Source organism: Manduca sexta, chromosome 27, assembly GCF_014839805.1.
Source record: "Manduca sexta isolate Smith_Timp_Sample1 chromosome 27, JHU_Msex_v1.0, whole genome shotgun sequence".
NCBI classification, from domain to species: Eukaryota; Metazoa; Arthropoda; class Insecta; order Lepidoptera; family Sphingidae; genus Manduca; species Manduca sexta.
The window spans coordinates 12,694,113-12,721,701 of NC_051141.1; the positions used below are offsets into that span (position 1 = coordinate 12,694,113).

At 35.6% G+C, this 27,589-nt stretch overlaps 2 protein-coding genes across 8 annotated transcripts; one reads left to right on the forward strand and one right to left on the reverse strand.

Annotated features, from left to right (window-relative positions):
* The first annotated feature begins 360 nt into the window (after window positions 1-360).
* Window positions 361-16,065, forward strand: LOC115445034 (ras-specific guanine nucleotide-releasing factor RalGPS1). 7 transcript variants are annotated; one of them, XM_030171111.2, is made up of 13 exons: window positions 361-449; window positions 1,078-1,166; window positions 2,759-2,889; window positions 4,043-4,319; window positions 4,987-5,150; window positions 5,445-5,587; window positions 5,832-6,042; window positions 7,214-7,420; window positions 7,813-7,866; window positions 11,441-11,578; window positions 11,852-12,016; window positions 12,612-12,749; window positions 13,139-16,065. In XM_030171111.2, the coding sequence occupies exons 2-13, from the start codon at window positions 1,116-1,118 to the stop codon at window positions 13,239-13,241; spliced, it is 1,782 nt and encodes a 593-aa protein (XP_030026971.1). In that variant the 5' UTR covers window positions 361-449; window positions 1,078-1,115; the 3' UTR covers window positions 13,242-16,065. The 7 variants fall into 7 exon arrangements, with proteins under 7 accessions (XP_030026971.1, XP_030026970.1, XP_037299785.1 ...); XM_030171110.2 differs by having other exon boundaries at window positions 440-704; XM_037443888.1 differs by having other exon boundaries at window positions 440-704; window positions 7,253-7,420.
* Window positions 16,066-23,922: 7,857 nt separating this feature from the next.
* On the reverse strand, window positions 23,923-24,612 carry LOC119190894. Its single transcript, XM_037444163.1, has one exon. It carries the CDS (start codon window positions 24,610-24,612, stop codon window positions 23,923-23,925), a length of 690 nt encoding a protein of 229 aa, XP_037300060.1.
* Window positions 24,613-27,589: the final 2,977 nt, after the last annotated feature.

Consider the following 27,589-nt stretch of genomic DNA (forward strand, 5'->3'; position numbering starts at 1 on the left):
CTTTATTATTTTTTTGTAGTGATCCTAGGCGTATTGTAGTTATTAGCGTAACTTATGCGTCGTCGTCACGATTACATAAACTCTGGCAAGTGCCTTACTATAGATGGCAGATGCATACTAAAGATAGTTGTTAAAAACAGTTATTGATAATTGTATCAATAGCGGTTTATGACAACTATCTATTTACTTAGCTATTGAAAAATGTAGTAATATACTTGAGGATAATTAGCCTATTATATATATTTAAGGACAAAGCCGGCTGTAACAACTGTATTTCGTAGTAAATGTTACGCTCAGCATCGTAGCTATAACGGAATGCACGTAAAGCATGATGGATCGTGAATACGATTTTTCTCTGCAACAATAAATGGTTAAAAGACTCTTAGCTGTCATCACACACATATTAAAAAAAATCATACCTACTGTTTTGTACCTATCTCAGAAACTAGGTATTGTGTACCTTTTGTGTACTATATTCTATGTACTTGCAGTTGTGTAGTATCTACCAGTACCATCGTACCAATGTATATACGTACATCTTATGTGTATTAGATGTGTCATTATTTTTTCATGATTTTTTGTCGATTTGTGCAAACCGTAAATTACATACAATACCTATCAAATAGGATTAGTTACTATTTTCCAAGTTCACGGGAATCAAGTGGATTTACAAAAATAATATATTTAAATAAATACATGTAATGGCAAGTACCTATGTTGTGATCATTCAAGACATTTGACATCCATGGGGATGTGATACGTTAAATTGAGCAAACAATAATTTGCTAGCAATTATAAGATTATATATATAATTTCGTTTACTTTAAATTATCATTAACAAATAATTAGTGTTATTTAGATAATATTGTTATCACATATTGTGTGTACTACGACAACGCTGCCCACAATTTGATTAGTTCACCTCTTGATCAAGTGATCGAGTGTTATTTAATAATTTACCCTGTGATCTAATTTATTAGACGGCCGAGTTGCGCCGGCAAAGTATTGAGACTTTGCCATTTTGTAACTACATACTATTAATAAGAGAATCATCTCTCATAGAAAATCATTGTTTAGGTGGCCTGTGAATTGCGTGCAGTGTGGTGAAACCTAAAATGCCTCGGGACATCTTGACGGACAGTTTAGCAGTTTTGAAAATTGTTGAGGTAATAATATTGTTACATTAATTTAAATATAATATTTACCATCAAGAATAAATAACAAAAGTATCTTTCACCACATTTTTCATAATATTCGTAAAGTAAGCATAACATGTTATTCAGCTAATTATATTCGATCAGTAGTTGATTATAATAAAACATAATGAGTAATGTTTCAAATTGTCTAGGATACGTAACTGCATCGCTTCTATCATAATTTTGCTAATAATAGCAAACATTGTATACTATTTTTACTTTACTATTTGCCTCTAAAAATACTACATTTAAAATATACTTAGTGAATTCGAATATTATCACTTGAGTAAATTTTTTATTTTGTAAATATCTGTGATGCTTGTTCTTAACATAACATGAAACATTACCTTTTTTATAGAATGGAAATTACCTACCTAGTATTGTTGAGATTTATATTTGTTGTATTCATAATGCCGGTGCCATACATAGCAAAAATATTTGAACACTTGTTTGAACTCATATGTGGCACGGGTATTTGCTTATTTGTGCAAAGTTTGTTTAAATGTTTTCATATTTGCCATTCAGTACCAGTTTTTCTACCACACATCAAAGCGTTCAAAGTTATCAAGTTGCTTGAAGGAGAACTTATTATATGGAAACCTAAAAGTAAAAGCCATAAAAATTTAAATTTGGTCAGTGTCTGTAACTGTTTTCAAATGTGTGGCAGTCTTTGTTTAAATTGAAAATAAAAGTATTAAATGGATTTTTTTGCGGTTTTTATATTATTATTTTTCTAGTTTTTATTTTAATAAACAAATCAAACAAATCGCGTAAACATAAGAAATCATTATCTTTGTTCAAATATGTGTCTGTATGTGGTGCTGGGATTACAACAATGTGAATATTCATTTCTTTTTTGTTATTAATTTTATAGTTTTATGAATAATTGAATAGTTTCCTATGTTTGATATAGTTTTTTATTTTAGTGTAACAGACAATAATATGAAAACGAAATTCTTCTGTGAAAGCAGCATCAAATTGGGATGAAAAAAAGCATTTATTTATATTTAAAATATTGTGAGCAAAAGTGAGGGCTTGGTAGGGTTATCGCGCTGTCCTTTTCTCACTCATGCAGAATTATGTCCGGTGGCACTGGGTGATGTCACATTCCAATATTACTGTAAATCAACAGCTTCCCATTCCACTATATTTTAAAGCTTTATTACTCATTCATTATTAAGTGGATTTTGAAATCTCTTCAGTTTTATATAATAGTATAGATTATTAATTGTATTTTATTTTATTTTGATGTCTGTTAAAATGAGGAAACTATAGTGTAAAATTAGTTTAATAGTAAATGACAAAATTTGAAAATGTTGAATTGTACAGGTAAAATTTTGTATTTAAACTTTAATTTAATTTACATAATATGTGAATTTTAAAAGTATCTGCTGAGAAAGCATCTTAATACCATTACCAACATACAAGCATAAGCATCTTAATAATTTTTTTTGTAAAGTCAATCTCTGTTCATTACGACATTTGAAATTTTCACTGTTATTATAGTATAATGTGTCTTACAATGCTTTGTTTAAGTAAAACATTTGGTGCACTTTTTTCAGCATGATGATGAAGAAAACTGGCCATTAGAAGATGTGTCCTTTAAGAAAAGTAATAAGAAGATGTCCAGCATACCCCTAAACAGTCAACAGACCTACACAAAAGATGACTGTTCATGTTACTATAATTATGGGTAAAATTCAATACTAAATATATGTAGAATATTCCAATTTATTTTCTGGGATAACAATATGTTACTCCAAAAAACTTTGGACACTGCAAAAAGTAATGTTAAAATGCCTCTTAATTGATTCAAAATACAATAGGCTACTTGACTCATATAAAATTAGTCACAAACAATGAATATTTCCTGCAGTACATGACTTATGAAACCAAAATATTGTATAGATTTCTGTTAATAAAAGTACAAGATGTTTGCATAATTGCAACTGTTTTTTTTTATTTGGAGCACTGGAAAGGTTTAGTGGTTTTCTAGATTTCAAAAAAATATGGTAATTATTTTTTTGGTTTTATCAAAATAATTATTAATAGTTTATGACCTACTTTAAAAAGAGTCTTCTAGTCTATTGTCATAATTTATCAAAGGGGATTCACGCATTTATAAAAAATTGCCAGAAAAATATGATGTGAATGGAATCTCATAGCTTTTTGTTGGTATGTTTATTGATGCTGGCAAAATATATATTTTTTTTATAATATGAACACTTATCTAAAACAACATAGTTCTATATAAAAAAACGGTATTGGTAGGACTCGTATCTTGGCTTAGGTCATTTCTAATTAAGAAGAATCCTTAAGAAATCCTCATTAAAAGGAGATTTCTTAATATATACTTAATTGGTAAAAAAAGATTTTAAAAAGATATAAAAGATGCATAATCATGTTGTGTCAGTAGTAGTCTAAGTCCAGTACTGTTCTAAAATAGCAGTCGGCAACCTTTTGGTAGACAAGCGTCACAAGGTGGCAATATTAACTAAAGGCGGGCCATACGTATAACATTAAACCTAGAAACCCTGTTTTAGATGCAGTTACTCTTAATTTAATACATTTATTTTGATGTTTAAGCCTTATTACAAAACAATCACGGGCAACAAACAGAACGTTCGCGGGCCGTGTGTTGCCGACCGCTTATCTAAAGTGCTAGCATTTTATAATTGATGAGTTTGAAACAGTGTCCATAGAATATAAAAATGTTATTTGTTGGTTTTCAAGAAATAAAGTTAACCTCAACAAGAACATAGATATTCTGTGGAATATGACATAGACCTAGGGGACAAGTTTTCATAGTTAAATAAATATTATGCATAATGTCAAACTCATTGTAGGCATGGAGAAAGTGGAAGCAATCGCCAACAGGACCCAATATATCAATATAAAACTAGTAGCCTACCGGCTGCATCTTCCATAAATCGAACTTGGGATGATATAGTCTGCTCTGCTTTGAGGTTGACTCCGGAAGATATTGGGAATCAGCTGACGCTACTTGATTTGCCAAGTTTCAAGTCCATCAAGCCCGAGGAGCTGACCACTTGCGGCTGGACTAAGTTGAACAAGTTGACTGCGGCACCAAATGTTGTCGCTTTTACCAAACGATTCAATAGAGTAAGTTATGCTAGCATACTTTCTTCAAGTATGATCCCTATTTTACACCTATTTTGATCATTGCAGTTTTATAATTTTTATATACTTGCCCCACTCGTAATCACGGAGGCTGCAAAGTCTTCGAAACGCCGGGAGAAAATTAAAATATTAAACCGCAATAAAATCCAAAAATAGTTTAATTTTAATGTCTAACGATCGCGTAAACATAAGAAATCAGTTTACATACTTGTTAGTTAGTATATACTTTTTATGCTATCTCCATGACTTCCTATCTAAATTGATTTTTGTCTATTTATATTACCAAAAAATACCATAAATAAATCTTTCGAAACGACAAAGCTTCATTTTGTAAAATATTAGGCTCCAGTTCACATTTCATGTAATCCCGTGGTTAAGACGGAGAGTGTAGTTGTGTTATCTCTTCCTTCAGTCCGCCCTCTGTACCGAAACTCCTCATAACGTAACATTAGAATAATGCGTCTTTTTTGTGTTTTTTGGTACTTGCCGCCCTCTATCAGACTTTGGAACTACGGTTTTCGATAATTTTGTTGTTTTAGATTCACTGTCATTAATTATTTAAATTAATCAAAAACGAGTCACAAATTGCCTTCTATTCTTCCTTCTATAGCCGTCGATACCTTTAATAAAATTGTGTTTTCTTTGCTAGGTAAGCTTCTGGACTGTTCAAGAAATTTTAAATGGGCATTCACCGAAAGTGCGAGCAGAGATATTGGCCCATTTCATTAAAGTCGCCAAGAAGCTACACGAACTAAACAATTTGCATTCTCTTTTTGCTGTAATTTCTGCCTTGAATAGCGCTAGTATATACAGGTACTCATTTACGATAACTTTGATCTATTTGAACGAGCATTGTTATGTAACACATGGTCTAGTAAGTGTAGTAGTAAGTACGTGTCCTTTTCTTGACCAGAGAGATTAGTAAAAATCTAGATGAGTTTAATTTTCTAATAAATATTTCTCATTTGTAATATTTAGCATAATATCATCATGGAACATTAAATAATTAAATAATGATAGGATATACGATGCACTATAGTATATTTTACCGCTGATTTCCCGGTGGTTCGTGAATGCCACAAGTTTGTAATCGTCGTTTCATTTTAGACTGACGAAAACCTGGGCCTGTTTACCAAAAAGAGATAAGCAACAGTTTGATAAATTGGCGGAATTGTTTGGAGAAAAGGATAATTGGACGGCGCTCAGAGAATATTTGAGATCGATAAATTTGCCTTGCATACCTTATCTTGGTAAGTGTCATAATACGATTTTTTTATGCATCTAGTCTCAAACAATGACCTTTACAGCATTACCATCAGTATTTATAGTATTTTGAATACATTGCGATGATTTATTTATGTAAGTAGTACTTTCACATATAATATTGTCAAGAGCAGTTTAGAAACACATAACTAGTAAACTTTATACAGATACAATGCATGAAGTATTATTTACCATAATTTTTAATATATGTGTATATTTTTTGTTTGACAGGTATATTTTTGACTGATCTAGTATACATCGACATCGCCCATCCGGCTGGGTCTCCGCATCGCATTGCCAAGATGAACGTGGTTCTTAAAGCTTTGGAAAAATACCAATCTTCGGAATACGATATAACACCGCTGCCTCACGTGGCGAACTATTTGAATAGCGTCAGATACATAGAAGAGTTGCAGAAATTTCTAGAAGACGATCAGTATAAGTAAGTTCATTAGAGCAAATATTAACACTTATTCATATTTTTTGTGTGGTGATATATCCTGTATTTACTATTTACCTGAAGCAGACTTTGTTGTAGTTTGCTGTTGCAAGGCGGATTCAATGGTAGCAGACCTCGCCTTTACTTCAGAATACAAAAAAAAAATAGAAATACCTTTTTACGTGGTGTTACATTTTATGTTAAAAGACCTGTTCATATTCCAATTCTTAAAGTGAAGTACGTTTATCAGCCTCGTCACTATTAACAGAAAGATCTTTTGTTATCAAATTAATGTTGAATGACAATATGATGAGATCAAAATTAATAATAGATATAATTATCCACTTAAATTTTAACTTCTTATTTTCTGTTATCTTAAGACTAGCCTAGGTGCCGCAATTGCATTACGGTATGACTGCAGCCTGAGATTTCGGGTTTCCAGGTCGCGTAGTAATATTAGGTTTTTCTACTCAATATGAGCCCAGGGAGTTCGAAATTAGTGCCCCATACGTCGATAGACTCGCCTCTAATCACATCATGGGACGGAATGCAGACGGCAGAAAGTTGCCTCTACTTACCGCTTCGCAAATGAAAGGCGCGAGTGTATGTGTGTTAAATCTTAACGGCGATAAAACAGTTACAGAACATTTTTAAATGAAAGATTGTCTAATTTTCATTAGTATTTATTTGGAGTCAACTCGGCCTCTACCGATATTTATTATTCATATCCTCGTCTGGCTGACCCGTGCGACCGGCGAATAATTACAGTGAGTGCTAAATAATAAATTGATACGACCTATCAAAATGGGATTTCCTTCTCTATACGTAGGTAAAGCTACATATCTCATATTAGGGACAAAAAAATTATCGAAAAATATATGAAGTAAATATTCATTCATTTTACAAAACATTAGTCTATCCAGTAGACATAACCGGAAATAAGAAGTTTACAGGCGAATTAGAAACTAAGCAATAAATTATAACTTTTTATGAATAGAGCAGCTCATGAGGGCATTAATTTTATTACTTATTTACTGGTAAAAAAAACATATAATTTATTTTCACGCTATCATAAGTCTCTTTCATCTATTATGGGGACCGTTTCAACTGAGCAGCAGAATTTTATAATTGTATTATTTTAGAGCAAATAAAAACATAAATAAACGTGTTGTAGATTATCTTTAAAATTGGAGCCTGCATCGCCCGTGGGCAGTTGTTCAGGGTCCAAAGAGTCTGTGAAGGAGGTGTTGCCGGCGGGCGCGTCGACGCCGTTCACAGTATCTCCGTCGCACAAGCTCGGCTCGGGCTCGCTGCGGCTCCAGTCCGCGCACCAGGGCAAGTTCATACCGACGCATCGGAAGTGTCGCTCGCTAGGATCCAAGTATGTTAACAAAACATTATGGTTCACACTGTTTTCCATATTTTTAACACTCCATTGCTTTTTTAAACCGGGTTTTTATATTTTGTGGAAATTAATTTTATGTTACATATCAGGTATCCGACATATCCATACTCACAGGAATGGCAGTAACTTTAAAAAAATTGCTAGTTTCAACACACCATCAGTGTAGTCAACACCTAACATTTCGCAACATCACTGTTAGTTTATAACACACAAAATTACATTGTTTGCGTTTAAAATTAGCTACAAAAATGCAAGATACAAAATTATTAGACTAATTATGTTTCCAGTGTTGAGTATGTATACAATCGGAAATTCTATGATTTCACTTTATTTTAAAACATATTTTTCCTCTTTCGATCGGTACAAAGGTTTCGTAGTGCGAGTTTACCAAGAAATTTTCACAAGGTCAATTTTGGTGTGGGGTGAGTTATCTTTCGGTTAATGGACATAATAGCTTGCATTTTGATGTATTTAAAAAAATAAATATTGTTAAATAATCATAGAATAAGCAAGAAAAATAAAGCATGCTAATTTTGTTGGTTTTTGTATGGTATTTAGATGTTATGTAGAAGGCATTTTGTTTGTGCACCGCTGAGTTGTCGGCTAGTTATCGAGCGGATATCATAAACATATTACTTTATTGTATTAAGTTACTTTTATTTTAAGACTAACATGTTGTTTACAATATTGTAGATGATATTATAATATACAACAATATAAAGCAACAGTCACGTAGGCAAATAAATATAAGTATAGATATTTACTGCTTTGTTTATATAATGCTTTTCACACATTAAGTTACAAAGGCTTAACAACGCGAAAATTCATACTACGCGGTGCAGTTGCGGCGCCGCTTCGTTCGATTGGAATAATAAAACGTAATAAGCGCATAACAGAGTTATGTGAACTCCGTAATCCTGACCTTATTATTGCACTATAATAATTGCGGGTTTCGGTGCGCCGCCACTTCAATGCCTTTGTGTTGATTCAATCTACACCTACATTTGTATCATTGTTCAGAGAGGTCGAGTATGTATGTGGATTTATTTTTTGTATTTTGCCTTCAATATTTGAAGGTATTGGTAAAATTAAAAAAATCTTTGGTAATGTGTTATTGCTCTGGAACATTCATCTTCCCAGACCCAGTTGTGAATGACGAAAATTACAAAATTTACTGCCTAATGGGTCTATGTCGCTTCATCTAATGGATAGTACTGCACCATAACTCGTGCCACTAACTAACTAATCCTGACTGCATGAGAGCACAGCGGGCTAAACAAGTTTTATGACATTATTCTTTGATATCTTTCGACATGGTATCTATATTCTTTAACCTTTTGCAACCGTCAGACATATTGACATTTAACGGTTAGATAACTCGATGCTTGTATTCGATTAAACTAGATTTTCATTATTTCTCTTATGAAGGTATCACTGCATAATATTTTCTCCCTCTTACATTACTTTAATGAATCGTCATAGCGAAGACAGGTTAAGCTATCTAGATCATAATCTTTCCAGAGTTTTACGAGATATGTCAGTTAAGAAAAGCTTCTTATATGAACCATTTTTTCTAGTAGTTTTAACTTGGCATTCACTCGATCAAGTCACTTGCTCGCAAGCATGCCTTTTCTAAATATTGATTTTTAACAAGCATATCGTTTGTTGATTGGAGCAAAGTTCGTGGTATTTTCAGTACAACTTTCTCGATTGTTTCTTATATAAAAGCGTTATAACTGTATTTTAAATTATCTTACTTGATTATCTAATGACAATGTTTTCCATTGAGCTTCTCGCCTAGAAGAAGAAGGCCAGCTATAGTAGCTACTTATAATATACACAATATCCATAGAGCTACGTAATATTATATATCATTGATGTTTGTGTGACTATTATTAGAATTAAAAGTGGTGCTGTAGATTAATAAAGTGTATCGAGTGTTAATAATTGTTGACCTAGTGGTGATTGTGGATAACGCTGACCTGGTGGTATCAAAAACTAGTAACCCTCGTAGAAGTTCTGTAAGGAGCACCTTGTATAGCAAAACAAGTGCAAGTTGAATTGAGTCCAATGATAACGAATTATAAGATTAAATTTATATATTTCAAAATGCCTTTGAATAGGTGCTTGAGTATCCGATTCTAAGAATTTTATTACATGTTATAGTTTCAGAACATTTTGACCATAAGGTTTAATATTATTATTGAAATATTAACATGACGATGCATACTTAAATATCAAACCGACTATAAGGTCTGCTATAGGTATAATAATATTATTATATAGTAAATCATGAGCTTGCATGTCAAAGCTTTCTTGAGCGTGTTCGTATATATTGTGTGTGTGGTGTGCCCGCGCGTGTGCGTTTGCGCGTACGTGCGCGTGACTGGTTGAATATTATTTTTGCGAGTATAAGAATTGGTCGCAAGGTAATTGTAGCTGTTTCAAATAGCATCATGCCAGTCTTATATTAAATAAACACAAAGCACCTACCATGTGGAAATAAAGCACTTTTTGGCAAATTTTATATAGCTTATTACACAATATGATTAGGCACACACGGCCATTTATCCGTTTATGTCATTATATTGTTATATATGTATATATAATATTATGAATGGTGAAGTGTCGTTAGACTCAAAAGAAATAATCCTCGGAATACGGTTCTTGTGAATATAAGTTATTTTCGTTCTTTCACCTTCTCTAATCTGACTTTAATATGGAGTCGGCGCATTATGAACCATGCAACCAATTAAAGTATTTTCCATTAAAATTATTAGTAAAAGGCTAATTTAACAAATAATTGTCATTTATGCAGAACCATGTGAGAACTCAAAAGAAATGCACGAATTAATGCATTTGTATGGGTTTCTAGAAATATCCTAGGTTCTTAATTATGCCAGATCATGGTTTTATGCCTGCTGCTTCAACGATGCAATGCAACTCATGTTCAAGACCTGTTAATACAGGCCCCGATATTCACTCTAATTTCTGAGCATTAAGAGTCACTTCCGCCTTATCTGCTCTTATTACTTTCTCTTAAAAAGTGTTGTTCACTTGAGTATGAGTATGACTTTCAACATAATATTGGCATTATGGATGAAAATTTTCAAGGACAGTCTGATGTATGTATGTGTGATGGATTATTTCTGATGGAGTATTCAGTGTACCAAAACCACGTTGTCATAAATTGTGCAAATATTAAAGCGGAAATAAAACGTTACGAGAAAAGAAACCAGATAATTTTATTAGTCACCCTCTCGTATGGATTGAAAAGTAATGTTTTAAGTGTGAGTTCATTAAGTTTTTTCTTCGCCATGCAAAAATTTGGGAGGGATATTAGTTTGAATATTATGTAAAATAATCGCTTATTTACTCATATAATATCATATTTACCATTGTTGGCTAAATCGCCAGAAACGTAGTGGTAAAAACATAATACTCCATACAAGAATAAAGTACTACAATGCGTACCATTTTTGTGTTAACCGCTGTAATAAATTTATTGTAACGGAAAATTACTAATGATATATATTCATCGGAAAAGCTTTCTGAAGTATAAATCTAACGACTCTACACTGCTTGATAGGTATGTAATATTTAATCATATCAACCGTTGAAATAGCCGAATAATATATTTTACTAGAATTACTATAAAACTTCAGAGTATTTGATGATTATTTATAGTATACTATAGCATATTATTCTGAAAAGTGGTTTCACTACTGTATAACATGACTGATGTGGCGTTTATGAAAGTGACTGAAACTGTTGTCATATTTTGAACAGTTTACGTAGAATTTCTTCAATAATATAAGAAAAATCTAGAATGAATTTTCACCTCTTAACAGTAGTAATAAAAAAATAACTTGGAATGGGTTCATACTGACCTGAGCCGCATTAACGATATGTAGCTGTACACGTAGCTGTCCTGACCACTGAGTTTTTTGGAGCAAGTGAAAAGATTGTGATGAAATATTTTGTGTTGTTTCGCAGTATATTTGGGAAAAGTCATGTGGACGACAAAATGGAAGAGAAGACGCCTGCCGGGTCGGTGAACTTGCTCGACGACACGCTGCTAGAGTCGCCGAGCACGGTGGCTGGATCCAAAATGTCCAAAACGTTACCACACACGTATGTATCACTTACACAAGTGTTAAGACAAGAGTTATGTGTGTAAGTTTTACTCGCGTAAGTTTGTAACTTACTAATGAAACACTTATATATACTAATATAAACCAGTTTTTAAATTGGTTATAGTATTTTGCGTAGTAGTACTATTTCCCCACTTTCATCTTACGTACAACCTACGCAAGTAAGACTTACGTATGCAATTCATGCGTGATCAATAGTTTTATAGTAAGACTGCTGCAATTATTATTGCAATTGTTATCTTTTTGCTTTCAGAGATGCAGCAAAGGCTTTTTCCATACAGTGCGATTTCCAAGGATTTGTAAGAAGAAAAACTATACTCAAAGAAGGAAGGAAAGTATCGCTTTCATCGTGGCAACGATATTGGCTTCTAATATCGAGCAATATGCTTTTGTTTTATGCAGCTAAATCTTTTAAAGGGTAAGCAGTGAGTTTACTTTTATAAAATTTTACAACGACCTGCGTGTTGCATTAGTTGGGCAATTAAATCTATAAACCCGAAGAGTCTGTTTGTTTGAACGTGCTAATCTTAAGAACCGCGGACAAAAGCTAGTAGATAATAATATTATGTCGCGTTAAAAGTTCGTCTTCGAAACAACCTTGAACAGTAATTAATAAGTAAGTACAGTGGTCGTATTGTAGAGAAACTACTGTTTCTGTACAGTATGTGTATATTGCGAGATGGCGCATTCGATTATTGAAAAATTCGTTGTAACTATTTACACCTAAATGACTCGTCGGTCCTATCACACCACATCACACTGCAGACTTCATCGGCGTGTAATACAAGCCTGTTATTCTTGTATACACTTCATATGGTATTAATACATTGTGCAAGAACTTCCAAATGCGTTTGCACTAGCGAATATTAATATTTCAGAAATTCTATACGTATACGACTAGCCACAAGTCCTGCAATATGCAAATTTTACAGGAGTCAACATGCTGTGATTATTCACCTTATGCAAGTTTTTTTGCTAATCTAAACATCCGCTTTATAACTGTACCCTGGCAGGAGCAGTCGCAGCGACTTCCGCACGGAGCAATGCAAGGTGTTATTGCTGGATGGCTGGATCGCCCAGTGGGCTGACGGCGACGCCGCGGACACCTTCCAGCTCATCAACCATCAGGCCAGCACCATCTATAAGTTCAAGTAATTGTTTTTCGAATATCGAACTATTATTTTTATGGTTGGGTAACGTTATTAAGATCTGGGTTGGATAGATTTTGCACTGTTCCGACTATTATAATTTTATGCATGAATGTTTTTATTCCGTATGAACAACATAGCTTTATAAATAAAATATATTTTATATGATTATGGTTTGTATTGAATACTGGTGTTTAGGGACAAGAATAACGTTATTCTTAAAGGCAAATCATTCTCAAAAATCGCTAAGTCTAAATATCACAGCCATTTTGAATATGACATGACTAATACAAATTCTTCCTTAACATTTTTAATTCAAGAACATGCATTATATTGATGCATTACATCAATATAATGAAACCAGCTTGTTTGACACCCATATTTACTTTCAGAACTGGTTCGGAGTCAGCGGCGAAACAATGGGTCACAAAAATCGAGGAAATTACGAACAAAATAGTGAAGCCGCTTCCCGCCAATTTAATGTCTTTTGAATAATTTCCATCTGAGAATCACGGTACGGTAATACTTCCTACAGCGCTCGCCTCCGACAGTGGGCGGTGGTGTGTTTGGATATTTTGTGTGATGTGAAGAGCTGAGTCTACTGTTAAATCTGAAGGAATAATCTCAAATAATACTAAAAATGAATCTTTGCTTTTAGTATATATTTCACATTATTTTACAAATTTACATTGATTAGTTATTAAGAAGGAACTGTAAGTTGAATCAATAAGGCAGGCTGAACTGCTTTTATAGTCCTTGGTTTACTTTTGGCCACGCGAATTGATTTTGAAGGGTAATTAGTTTTACACGAGATAAAAATGCGAGAATACTACGCGTGTGGTCACCCTTTTTGAATAAATCGCGTCTATTTTGGTGCCATTCGCTGGCAGTCGTACGCTATCGTCGGGAACGATAGAAAATTGGTACTATATGTGAACCTTTTAAACAATCTGATTCCATTATAGTACATACTAATTGTGATCTGGTTATAATTTCTAGAACAAATCTCATAGTCATACTAAATTATGGAATGTTACATATTATTAGATCTCGTTATTATCCGCACTCGCGTATAGTTCACTCGAACATGACACTTTGTATGCAGTTAGCTCATACATTATTGAACTTTAATTATAAGTGATAAGGTATGTAATAAAAGGCACATCAAGAAGCGAATACAAACATTGTCTATCAATAATATCGTTTGTGTTCATTTTTGATAATGTTAAGCAATTTAAGCAACGAAATACTATTTTATAGTGTTCTATATTTTGTAAGTGCGGCTTAGCAGTTGTATTGCTTAAAGCTTTGTTATTCGTCTTTAGGTTTCGATGCACGTCAGTAATAAAATGTATGTTTAAATATCATCTTTATGATATAGCGTGTGAGGCTTTGTGCTCATTAACAATAATTTCCACTGTGAAAATGAAATATATTTTGTTACAAATGAAATGATTATGCAAACATGGATTTGTTCATTCTAAAGCTAGCTTGACTATTTTAGAAGCACATATTGTACATATCGAGGATGTGCACACATGTTAATAAGGTTGGGTCCGTAGTCTTGCCGGATATATTGCTGACCGGTTTAATTGTAACATAGACTGTCATTGCTATGTAGTATCAATGTCCAGTTAGTAATTACGTTAACTATTAGATCTATTTTAGATTCGAAACTGTTGCCACGTAGACATGTATACAGTTTTTGTGTATGTTCAAACGGGTCGGCTCATATGGGGTGTTACCACTGCCGCATAGAAGACCGGAATGGCAGTGAAGCACGCCGTACTGCTACACCTGTCCCCCTTCCCCTGGTTCCCCATAAAAGTCGGCAACGCATAAATAGGCGGTAGTGGTGACCCCTGGCGGCTCACTTTGTAGCAAGTGGCTTATTTTCTTCTAAAAATAGTAGTAATTGCGTAAGTTCACATAGACGGTGCTTATGAGGCGCAGACAAATGCGTAGTTAATATAGGATCACAACACTTACTCATAGCTCTCTAATAGTAATAGTTTGGTATTATGATTGTAAGGAATGTAAGACCGTTGAGTTAGGATGAGTTCTTGGACATGAAAGTCATATTAAAAGTATATGCTTAGTGTGGTGCTATGACATATTGTGTATAATAATGCTTAGTTCGTAACAGTAAGAGCACGTGATATTAAATAGTAAGCAAAGAGGACATTAAGTACATTTCGATATATAAACAATGCTCATTACGTGTTATGGTCGGCCGGTTTGTGTGTTTGTAGTCAATAGATTTTTTTTATCGACATAGCTACCTATGACATTGTAAGTACAACGCGACTATTCTTTACCAATATGTTGTTATTCAATATAACTAATCAGTCTAGTCCCAGTTTTTGTGATGTCAATTAATTTGAAAGTCAAAGAGAAAACAGATTATGATAATCACTCATTAAAGATGTTTATTGGTATGCACCATAATTTATAAATTAATTATTTCCTATTAAAAGCACGAAATAAACTAACAAAATATAGGTACAAAAATGACCTACTGTTAAAATAAATTTCCATCTGAAAAAAGTTTATACTTATATAAAAATTATTGAAATGTTGGTTCAGGGTGTTGATGGCGACATATGTATGTAACTCGGCAAAATCAAAATGATTACGAACGGTTTGTCAATTTTTATCCTCTATGCAGTTCTTGCGAAACTTAATTTAAGGTATATTATCATTAATAATGTTTTGTACAAGGAGTATGTCTACTGCGCAAAAGATACAGATGGTCATATATAAGGGTAAAGTTAACGTTTGTGACGTCATATTGCTCGGTCGGTTAAAATAGTTTTTCAATGACGATTAGTGTAACTTTTGTGCCATCACCTTCTAGTGTTACTTTCATAACGCATCTGACGATACCACATTAGTCGTAATAAGCTGTCAACCCACTCCGTTTACACTGAGCGATATTAAGATGTGTGCAGTTTCTACAGGAAATAGATTTTCATAAATTTCACCTAAGTGTTCACAGTACTTAACGGACTCATGCGCAGATTTTATGATTATAGAATGTAGAGCCACCGATTTACACAGTGCATTATCTGTCGGTTAGTTTAAGAATTAAGTAAATTGACGGAGCGAGCAAGTCTCTCGCCTCTCTCGAAGCTATCGGCTTGTTCATAAAAACACGGCACGCAACTTTCCATTACAAACCATATTGCACATCACATATAACGTAAATTTTCATTGAGATTAGATATTAAGTTCCATAATCTCCTTAAATTTACTGTAAGTTGTAACGCTACAGCAAACGGTGAAATTTTTTCTAAAGGCAAATTTAAAGTTGAACAAATGTAAAGTTATTTATAGATTTGAAATTTAGTAAAGGTGTCTCGGGTAAGCTGCGTATTATTTAAAATGTAAATGTATGTAAATATGGACTCTGCTACTGCAACAATACCCTCCAGATCAAATTGTTTGAATACTGCTGGTTGGCGGAACCTACATCGATAAGAGTTAATACTAACTTAGATTCGCACATAACCTATTTACCACTCGGTGACACGGGTGCTTATTGCATAGAATTACATATACTCAGAATCGTTACCCTTCACTACGTGCAGTTGGTTAAAAGGTGCGTACATAAATATTATATTATTGAGATTTTTTATACGGTTGAGGCGAATCCTTAATTCAAAAGATACTAGAGTACCGGAGAACTGACCGCTTATTGATTTACCATTGCTTTAAAAAAAAAAACAATCGCAAAGGCAATGGCATTTTTCGATCTATCACGAAAATAGACCAATAAGAACGAGTTTTAATTGACATGTTTACAAATGACTGGACTATTCTCTGCATCGGATCGACTATGAAGTTTGGGATTGTTTATAAAAAATAGCCCTTATACGTTTAGTATGTGTGTTGTACGATAAGGGGGATGTGTCAAAATAAACTGAGTTTTAACGGGAATTTACTTTATATTTGCAAGTCGAAAGGTGGGTTATTGGGCCAAATTGTTTTGTCAGGCTTAATGTTTTTTTTTTAAATTTAATCTATAAATACTTTTGACGAAAAAGCAATACGTTATTGTAATGAAAATTTAAAGTGCTTTTGATTGCATATCACTTTATAGATTAATAACAGTTATGTAATTTTCAGTAATTATCAAGTTAAGATTTATTTGCACAAGTAACTTGTAAATGCATAGTTGTACATTATAAAATAGATTGTTACATTTTTTGTAATTCTCTACGATTTTTACTATAGTGTGAGGGACTCGTATATATATATTATACCATATGCATTTGCACTAACCTATTTTTTAGTTCAATAGATCCAATCAGTTTCTTATAGTGTGTATGAAGTGAACTCAAGTATTTTTAAAATATCAAGTTAATGTGATAAGATAGATCATGTATTCGTTATTTTCTTCCATGAATTTAGAAGGCAATAATTTATCAAAAAGTGTTTGTTCGTAGAGTATAGACGCCAATGTAGTGAAACTATTGCGATTTGCATTATGCACAAGGCGTGCGGCCACAGACGCGTGACGTCATACTTCTGTGACCTTGTCTTACGTTTTCATTGGTGCGCTAGCTCGAGTTGTCGCTAGAAACTTCGGCCCTTAACAAAAGGCTTCACTTGTTCGCACGTAATTGATAAAATGTTATGTATGAAATCATTCATATAAATACTTTGTTCCTTGTTTCCAGATATTTTAGATTTAAATGGTTGTTTGAATTGATAGTAAGTAACAGCCGTATACTGTTCTATACACTTAATCCGAGTTATTTATAGTCTTTATTACAGGGCTGTAGCTGGGGGGGGGGGGGGGGGGGGTTACCATTGTAGGGCAATGCCCTACCTTAAAATACTAATGCCCTACCTTAGTAATCAACTAAATTATATATAATTACTCAATCAAAATGTGTGGACCAGCGGGTTTTTTATTTCACTATTTGGAAGTTGGTCCCATAGTAAGAGAACCCTCTTTCGAGGTTTAAAGGAATTTTGTTACACTCTATATATTACCCCAACAATTACCTAAGTATTAACCTGACGCAGTCCCGTTTACAAGTCAAGAAAGCCAAAAATCGATTGACCAGATCAGATATAGTTACATTTTTAATTCCGCCCAAGCTGTAACCACTGCTGCCCTACCTTAAATTCAAGTCTAGCTACAGCCCTGCTTTATTAATGCACAAAACAAAATATATATAGAAAATAATGGACGCCTTTTATAGAACTGTGTAAATAGTACCTGCCTACTACGACATTTTCATATTTTTATTTAAAGCAATTAGTGCGCGTATGGATTTGGACCCTTTTTAAAAGGGTTAAAGGAATTAAAACTGGGTTACTATCTACCTGGATTTAACTTTATATAAATATTATTTATTTACATTAAATTCTGTTTTTTTTAATACAATTTATTAGACACTAATACATAATAAATTATGACCGTAATTTCCAAAGTAGCTAATATTGAACTGTGTAAATTTACCTACATATTATGTATAATATAGAAAATTCTGAATTGGAAAGTCACTTATAATTAACGTGATTTCAATATAATAGATTCCTGTCTATCGATGTATTTTTGTACTACAAAGCTGTCACAGTTTGAAAAAATTGTAGTTTGGTCTATTCACGAAAAACAAATTTACAAATGAGTGCAGCTGTTGTGGAGTCGCAATCAAAAATGTATAAGTCTTAAATTCAGCTATAAGAGGTTCAAATTATATAACTTTTAGTGCATTTTACACCTTTCAGGATTTAACATAAATTATTTATTTTTCCGTGAGCCAAGAGAGTAGCAACAAATAAGTGTGATCATACGCACACAAGACCAATATCATAAATATAAGTAGTCAAATTTGGGACAACTAACAGATATCATTAAATATTAATGCGTATATACGTATTGTAAAATATCATATGAATATTATAAATTGCCAAAAATAGTATTTATCTACTCAAAATGATTATTAATAAACTTAGGGGTTTTAGTGTAACGCAACACTCAAAATAAAACGCAACACTACTAAATTATATTTTATTAATAAGATCAAAAATACTAATGTCTATGGTAAATAGATCTGTCCGGGTGTTTCAGAAAATAGTGTTAAGTTGTACGCCAGAATATTCCATAAATTTCTTGGATTTTCGTATTTACTTTTTTGCCCCTTATCATATACTTAATTATAAACTATTCAGATAGTATTTGTTAAAGATGAGCCAGTACTCAACCAGTTAAGGATTAAAACTAGGCGTTATAATAAAATAATTTACTCACATACGACGAAAAATATAAAAAATCTCAACTGACAACTAAGAACATAAAAGACATTACATTGACGAATCGAAATTCAAAAATTTAAAACTAAACTATATTTTACCAAAAAGGATTTGCGTCGCCAACACTCCCCACCCCAATGCTGGTACAGCATTCCACATCTAGAGGAATACGAGCGACGCGCGCCGCAGAACGCCGCCAAAATCCCGTCTTGGTTTTGACCTCTACTACCCGTACTCGACCATCCTTTCCTGGAAATAACTTGGTAATAAGACCCTTTGGCCAAACGTTACGCGGTAAATCTTGGTCTACAACCAAAACGAGATCGCCAACTTGCAGGGGTTTCTGCTCTCCACACCATTTTCCTCTTGGTATGAGATCAGGAAGGATCTCCCTTACCCATCTACGCCAGTACATGTCAGCTAACCTTTGAGCTTTACGCCATTGTTGGCGCAGACAGAAATCCGTGTCATTAAAACTTCCTAATATAGGCAGATTTGATGACGTTCCAATAAGGAAATGGTTTGGCGTGAGTGACTCTACGTCACCTGCCTCGACGCTAACATGCATCAAGGGACGGCTGTTCACAATATTTTCCACCTCTGTCATGAAGGTGTTTAAAACTTCTTCCCTTGGAGCACGTTCTTTTAATATAATTCTCAGTGAAGTTTTGATGGTTCTTATTAATCTTTCCCATGCCCCACCCCAATGGGGACTCGCCGGAGGAATAAAGGTCCAATCAAATCCATTATTAACACCCTCATTTTTTAAAACTCCTGTATCTATTTCTTGAATAGATTTCTGCAGCTCCTTATCGGCACCTCGCATATTTGTTCCGTTATCCGAATATATGTGTCGCGGCCAACCGCGCCTCGACGCCATACGTCGCAAGGCCAAAATTAAGGAGTCCGCAGTGAGCGATCCCACTAATTCGATATGTACGGCTCGAACCGTCAAACATGTAAATATCACTCCGTATCTTTTCATTCGTCGCCTTCCCTCTGTAACTTCCAGAGGACCGAATAAGTCTAACCCACAAAAGGTAAATGGACGATTGTGATGGGCTACTCGGGCGAAAGGTAAATCTCCCATCCTGGGTACTTGTGGTCTAGCTTTGCGAATCCTGCACAACATACATTGAGACACAACGTTTTTTACTGTAGGTCTAAGTTTTAAAAGCCAATATCTTTGTTTCAGCTCATTCACCACGGATTCTTGGTTTCCATGAGCGGCCATTACGTGGAAATGCCGAACAATTAATTTTGCCACAGGGTGTCGTCCGTCTAATATTACAGGATTTTTCGTTTCTAGGTCCACGCCGAGAGCAGAGTTGATCCGCCCATTAACCCTCATTACGCCGTGATTATCCAAAAAGGGTGACAAGGTAAGTAATTTACTATTTTTAGGTACAGGTTTACCTCGTGTCAAAGCGGTTATCTCAATAGGGAATGATTTTGCTTGAGCACTCTTCAACAGTAAGCATTCTGCTCGATCCATCATCTTGCAGTCTAACTGTCCAGGAAGTCTTTTGCATTTATCGACAAATCTTAGCAGTGCAGCTGCAGACCTCTTCAAACGTAGCCAGGAAGAAAACCGTAGAGGATCAGGTACAGGTAAGTGATATAACGTTACTGATGATTCCGATTCCATATGTGTAACCGCTACGTGTTCCAGATTATCATCAACCAATTCATAATTGAGTAGATCCTGAGGCCACTGAGACATGTCATTGTATAAAAAAGCTGGTCCCGTAAACCACTCGCTTTCAAAGACAGAACAATCAAAAGATTCTCGGGTGCCTAAGTCAGCAACGTTTAACTTCGTAGGAACATATTTCCATTCATGTATACGGGTCAAGTTATCTATCTCACCTAGGCGATTAGCTTCAAATGTTTTATACTTCCGTGTATTGTTTCGAATCCAATGGATAACTGTGGTTGAATCACACCAAAAATATCTAACGGTTGGAGTTAATCTATGCTCCCTTATTATATTATTCGCCAATCTAGCTGCCAGGCGAGCTGCTTCAAGTTCAGCTTTCGGGATGGTTATAGGCCTAACAGGTAAGACTCTACACTTACTTGCTATAAATGAGACATAAATTTTTTCATTAATGTTCCAGCGCCAAAATGCAACCGCACACATTGCTTTACTCGATGCGTCGCTAAACACATGCAATTGTAGGTTGTCATAGCCGATATTCATTGACATAACATCTGCGGACTCTGTCACGGAGTTTCCCTCACCGGTCGTAGCGAGCGGAGGTGTCGGCGGCATAGTGAGTCCGATGAGTACTGGCGAATCGCAAGGTGTTAGGTTCGTGGCCGGCTGGCTATCTCGCCTTATTGTTAATGGCGCCTGATAGTACCTCGGTATGCGTAAGTCACGAATAGACTTAAGTAAATTAATCCATTTGCACCATTTACCGTAAATATCATCTGATATATATTCGTCCCATCCAATATTAAGACGCCACGTATCCTGTAGCATAATTTTTCCTTGTATAGTAAATGGCGATAGGAAACCTAAAACATCAAAATAGACATTACTACTCTTAACATTAACCGTTTCGTAGGGCGCTCCTTACCATGAATAATGCTTTCGGGTATCCGTTTCAAAGACACATCAAAACCCCATACGTCATCTTTGGGATACCATATCAGGCCCAAAATACGCTCTCCTTCGAACTGCTGATGAGTTTTAAACTTTATGGCTGCAGTGCCTAAGGATGCTTCAGGTATAGAGTTCAACACAGCTTCGCTATTACTAGTCCAGTTTCGAATCTCAAAACCACCTGATAAGTGGATATTAGTTATATTTTTACCATTTTTATTGCTGACTCGTCATCAGGTAAACTATCTATATAGTCATCCATATAGTGTGAATTCGTTATTGCTTTAACAGCGGCCGGTAAGGTTGACACATAGCGCTGTGCATTTTTGTTCTTTATAAACTGAGCTATAAAGGGGAACAATTAGCTCCAAAAATTAGTGATGTCATTACATACGTCTTAATATTTTCTTTAGGACTATTTCGCCAAATAAATCTAAATGCGTCTTGGTCTTCGTCATGAATTTTTATGCGTAAGAACATATCTTTGATGTCACCTGTTACTGCTACTTTATTCTCTCTAAAACGTAACATTATACCAAATAGAGATGACAACAAATCGGGGCCCGTGAGTAAGTAATCATTAAGACACGAACCTTTCACCTTCACCGCAGCATCAAATACCAGACGTAATTTCTTTTTATTCGGATTGTCCACTCCGAAGTGAGGTAAATACCATGTCCGGGGAGTGGGCGCGGAGTCCTCAAGTACTCTAGCAAATCCATTTTCCAGTAGATGTTGAATACGTTCTCTGTACCTGTAAGCAAAACCTAAATCCTTCTCCATTTTATTTTCAATACCTCGGAACCTTCTTACAGCGGCAGTGTAAGAGTCTGGCATCTTACACTCCTTATCTTTCCACGGTAGAGAAACATACCAACGACCGTCCTTGAGAAGGGCAGTACGTTCCAGTTCAGCGATAGCGCGTACGTCATCAGCATTTTGACGCGGCATAGTTGCTGAAATTCCTAGTGAATCTAAGGCAAAGGAACGTCTGACTTCCTCATGAAGATGCTGCAAACCGACCTCGTACGACATAGAATCCTCTGCATTCTCAAATACAGTGAGAGCAGTGGCGATTGTCGATTTGCGCTCGTTCTGCGGCACACGTAGACTACCGTGAATGCACCAGCCTAGAGGGGTAAGTGTAGCGGACGGCTCATTTAATTTACCCAACCTTACTTCTAAGGGCAATAGCAAATGGTAATTATCCTGTCCAATTAACATTTCAGGTTTTAAATCAACGGTACATAAATCATTCTTTATATCGCTTAAGTGGCTATAATTATAACATTTAACAAAATCGAATTTTTGCAAAGGCAAGTTTAACTCCTTGATACTACGAGCTCTTATGTTATACACCTTATTGTCTATACCACTAAGGTCCATATTAACAATTGTTGTTTCACAAACCAGTTCGTTATCAGTCCAAGCACCACGCACATGCATTGTTTCCCGGCGCCCGTGTAGTCCTGCACGTTCTGCGAGGCTAGCGCTTATGAACGATACAGTTGCCCCGTCATCTAACAATGCACTCGAATTCACTGCACCGAAAGGACCGTGTATACGAACAGGAACCACTTTTAGCAATACTTTACGATCACTCGCACTAATATACGTTACACTTTCCGTAGCTGGTGACGGTGACGACTGTGATGCAGGAGAAGTACCTCGTAGCTCGGGCTCGTGACGTGCATCCGTAGCTATTGATATAGATGGTCGATGGGTACGTTGATCGTTTTCTCGATTAACCACGTTCACGGTGTAGTGTAAAAAGGCGATGATGGGGTTGACCGCAATTATTTTTGTCACAGGAAGGCGCTGGGCATGTATTGCGCTCATGGCGAGATAATAGACATTTGTAACAAATTCCGTGACGTTTGACAAATTGCCATCTGACATTACGTAGCGCTTTCTTGAACTCTTTGCATTCGGTTAGTATGTGAACAGACTTTTTACAAAATCGGCATTGGGATTCGTTTTCTTGAATTGCGAATGTATGTGATATAGCTCGGGTTGTATTTTCCCTTTGGTATTTTGAAGGGACATGTCGAATGTTGGTGATGATGCTCGCGGTTGTTGATAATTTTACGGCCTCTTCTTGTAAAAATTCAGACATTATTATTAGCCGCGGTTTAGTTCCTTCTATTATAAATTTATAGCTGTAATCTGACCATTTTGAAATAAGTATTGGAGGCAGCTTGGATAAAATGATAGATACAATATTTACCCCAAATAGGTATTCTTCACGTCCAACAGCTCGAACTGCCTCTACAAAATTCTGAATTTTCACTGCAAATGTCACACAGTCTTTTTGATAGTCCTGGTGCAGCGGCGGGAGTTTTTAAGGTCGTTTATAATACGGGATATTATGCAGTCAGGGTTCCCATACAGCAGCTCCAATGTCGACATAACCTTCGCAGGTGACGTGGCGCTGATAAACAAAGCACTAACTGATTCCTTCGCCGACCCTTTAAGGCACTTACGTAGCCTCCATAAATTCTCCTTGTCCGTAAAATTACACACCTCAGTGGACTCCTCATACGCCTGCTTAAACTGGAGCCATTCCATTGGATCGCCAGCAAATTCCGGTAAATCTTTTGGTGTTGACATGCGGCTCAGTAAACTGGCATTGGTTTTATTGGCAGTGGCACTTGTGAGGTTTTTAATTGCCATAGCAAGCATGTCTACAGCATTGCTTGAGCTGTACGTGTGTGGTACAGGGCCTTTTGACGTGGTCGTATGTGTTTTGTTCTTCGTAGCTACAAGTATTGGCGATACCTGGTGCAGTTGACCCGCTGTTTTACCATGATCGGGGGTGAACTGGTCCTTTTGTGGTACCTCGAATGTAGTTTGAAGATTTTCTATCCAATCTTGTACTTGAAGTTGAGACCTATTAACTTCTTCTTCAATTTGTGGACTGTAATCAATGTAGGTCTCCTCTTCAAGTTCCGCCAGCTTTAACTCTGTTTCCCGATCGATGAGGGCCATTTCGATGCGTGCCTTCCGTTGTTCCGCTTCCAATTGCAATTTCTTTTTTTATGATGTTTATAGAAGACTTGGATGATACCTGACTTCTGCGTGAAGACATTGCTTTTGCGAGCGGATCTGGAACGTGTCGAGTTGGCTCAGAAGTTGCATCAAGTTCGGGAATACTTGGTGGTACTATTGGCTGCGCACCATTTTCCTTTGAGGGTCCTTCCGTTGTTGCCTGATCCATGTTTGTGGAGATCCCTTGTTCAGAGTCAACATTTTTCGGCAATTTCTCTTGTGGGCCACGGCGCGTTTTCCTGGTCATTTTTTGCGGTGTGCGGAACATAATATTCTGCAGATCCGGCTCGAAGACCACTTGTTAAAGATGAGCCAGTACTCAACCAGTTAAGGATTAAAACTAGGCGTTATAATAAAATAATTTACTCACATACGACGAAAAATATAAAAAATCTCAACTGACAACTAAGAACATAAAAGACATTACATTGACGAATCGAAATTCAAAAATTTAAAACTAAACTATATTTTACCAAAAAGGATTTGCGTCGCCAACAGTATTTTTAACTAGTTTGCAAATGTGATCGGATTTTTATTCGGTGAATTTTATTAAGAATAATAATATTCCATGTCAACTACGTCCTTTTCTGTCCATATTACGATCTCAACGTATGGACAGAAAAATAAATTTAAAAAATGTTAATGTCTTTTAGAAAAAGGTAGATTAAAACATTTATTAATATGAAAATATCATAAAATGAAACATGAAATTGAAAACTGAGAGGGATTAGGCCTTAGTCCTCCACGCTGGCCTAGTGCGGATTGGTAGACTTCACACATCCTCGAAAATTCCTGTAGAGAATTTTTCAGGTATGCAGATTTCCTCACGATGTTTTCCTTCACAGTTAAAGCAAGCAATAATTCACAAAGAATACACACATATTTTTTAAAAAAAAGTCAGAGGTGTGTGTCCTTGGGATTTGAACCTGCGAACATTCGTCTCGGCAGTCCGTTCCACAACCAACAAGGCTATCGCTGCGATAATAATAATCACATAAAATCCAGAGAATAATTCAGATGCCTAGCATTAAATCCCTAGCAGGAATTTAGGCAATAACGTATAGTATTCGTATCGAGTAAGTTAACATTCATCTATTGATTATAATACATAGTTGTTTGACAATAATATAAGTTAAATAACATATTCAAACATACTGCTGATTCCCATGTATTTTAAGTTTACTGTTACCATGGTTACGTGATTTATTATTCGATGCTTACACGCGCGCAATGTTAAAGCTGCCGTGTCTTAGTATCTACCAAATACTTTAATTTAATTAATTTGTTGGTGGTAGGATATATTTATCTGCCCGGATAGGGACCACCCCACACAAGGTGTTAAAACCCGCCACAGTGGCCTGCGTAAGTGTGTCGCGTTCCGGGATCAGCCCGTGTATACGAGGTGTGTTCAAAAAGTATCGCGAATTTTGAATTTTCGCGGGTTACGTATATTCGAATTTCGATTTTTTTGTGGCGTTATATTGGTACATAATTCTCTCACTTATGCTGACAAGTTCGGCCAATTCGAATGTTCAGTTAATTGTTGACAGCTGCTTTGCTTGCACGTGTTTTGGTTCGTCTTCGATTTTCGAAACAGCATCGCATGAACATTGCTAATGAGATGTTGGAATCTGTCCGTGACGACCCGATTTTGCTCCAGAGGGTCATAACTGGTGATGAATCGTGGGTTTATGGTTATGACGTGGAAACCAAAGCTCAATCATCTCAATGGAAGCTGCCGCATGAACCAAGACCGAAAAAAGCACGCCAAGTTCGGTCGAATGTGAAAGTTTTGTTTACAGTATTCTTCGATTGCAGGGGCGTGGTGCATCATGATTTCTTGCCACAGGGTAGAACGGTGAAAAAGGAATATTACCTGCAAGTTATGCGCAATTTGCGCGTACAATCCGCCAGAAACGCTCGAATTTGTGGAAAAACAAAAATTGGCTTTTGCACCACGATAACGCTCACACATCGCTGCTTGTACGCGACTTCTTGACCAAAAACAACATACTAATGATACCGCAGCCACCGTATTCCCCAGAGCTGGCCCCCTGTGACTTTTTCTTGTTCCCGAAACTGAAGAGGGCCATGAAAGGACGACGCTACGCCACGATTGACGAGATAAAGACGGCATCGAAGGAGGAGCTGAACAAGATACAAAAAAATGATTTTTTTTAAGTGCTTCGAAGATGGGAAATACGTTGGCACAAGTGTATAATATCCCAGGGGGGTTATTCTGAAGGGGACAAAATAGATATTCACGAATAAATAAATATTTTTTGAAAATACACAAAATTCGCGATACTTTTTGAACACACTATGTATTCGGTTCCAACAGGCCGGCATAATTTTCTCGACTGCCGCGGGATAGTCATCTCTTATCAGTTTACCATTAGGTGCAGTGAGGCCACTCGCCGTGAAAGAGTAAAAAAAAAACGCTCATGAGGCTCTGTTAAAATATACAACAAATTTACTCCTACGAGACCATTATGTTGCGATACGATATATATTCGTGCTAGAGGTGCTGCTCTTCCTCTGCGTTCCTACATGAATACTATTTTCTGTGACACCTGTATCTAACAAATATTTTTGCTATATTATAAAATAATAAGTGAAATCTTTATGGAGTGCATCATATCATGCTGGGGCCGACACATTGTAGACAGAAAACTATATAATTAACTCATCTCTAACTGAATGTTATGGATGTTCGTCGTGAATAGTCGGTATCTTATTGTATTTGACTATCTCGTGGTCGCAAAGTTTAGGCTGCAATCGTAGCATGATACATATTCCTTTAAATAACGAAGCCGTCACTTATTTGGCCACTTATTATACTGCATGTTGTAAATTGTGATATGTATTGTTATTAGTAGTGAAGGAAACATACGCAGCTTTCGAATGCATTGTCTTC

Bases quoted from the DNA above. Each gene is read 5' to 3' on its own strand.
- LOC119190894 (XM_037444163.1), bottom strand. From the start codon at position 24,612: ATGGCCCTCATCGATCGGGAAACAGAGTTAAAGCTGGCGGAACTTGAA.
- LOC115445034 (XM_030171111.2), top strand. From the start codon at position 1,116: ATGCCTCGGGACATCTTGACGGACAGTTTAGCAGTTTTGAAAATTGTT. The intron at 4,320-4,986 runs GTAAGTTATGCT...TTTCTTTGCTAG, and splicing joins TTACCAAACGATTCAATAGA to GTAAGCTTCTGGACTGTTCA. The intron at 11,579-11,851 runs GTATGTATCACT...TTTTGCTTTCAG, and splicing joins TCCAAAACGTTACCACACAC to AGATGCAGCAAAGGCTTTTT.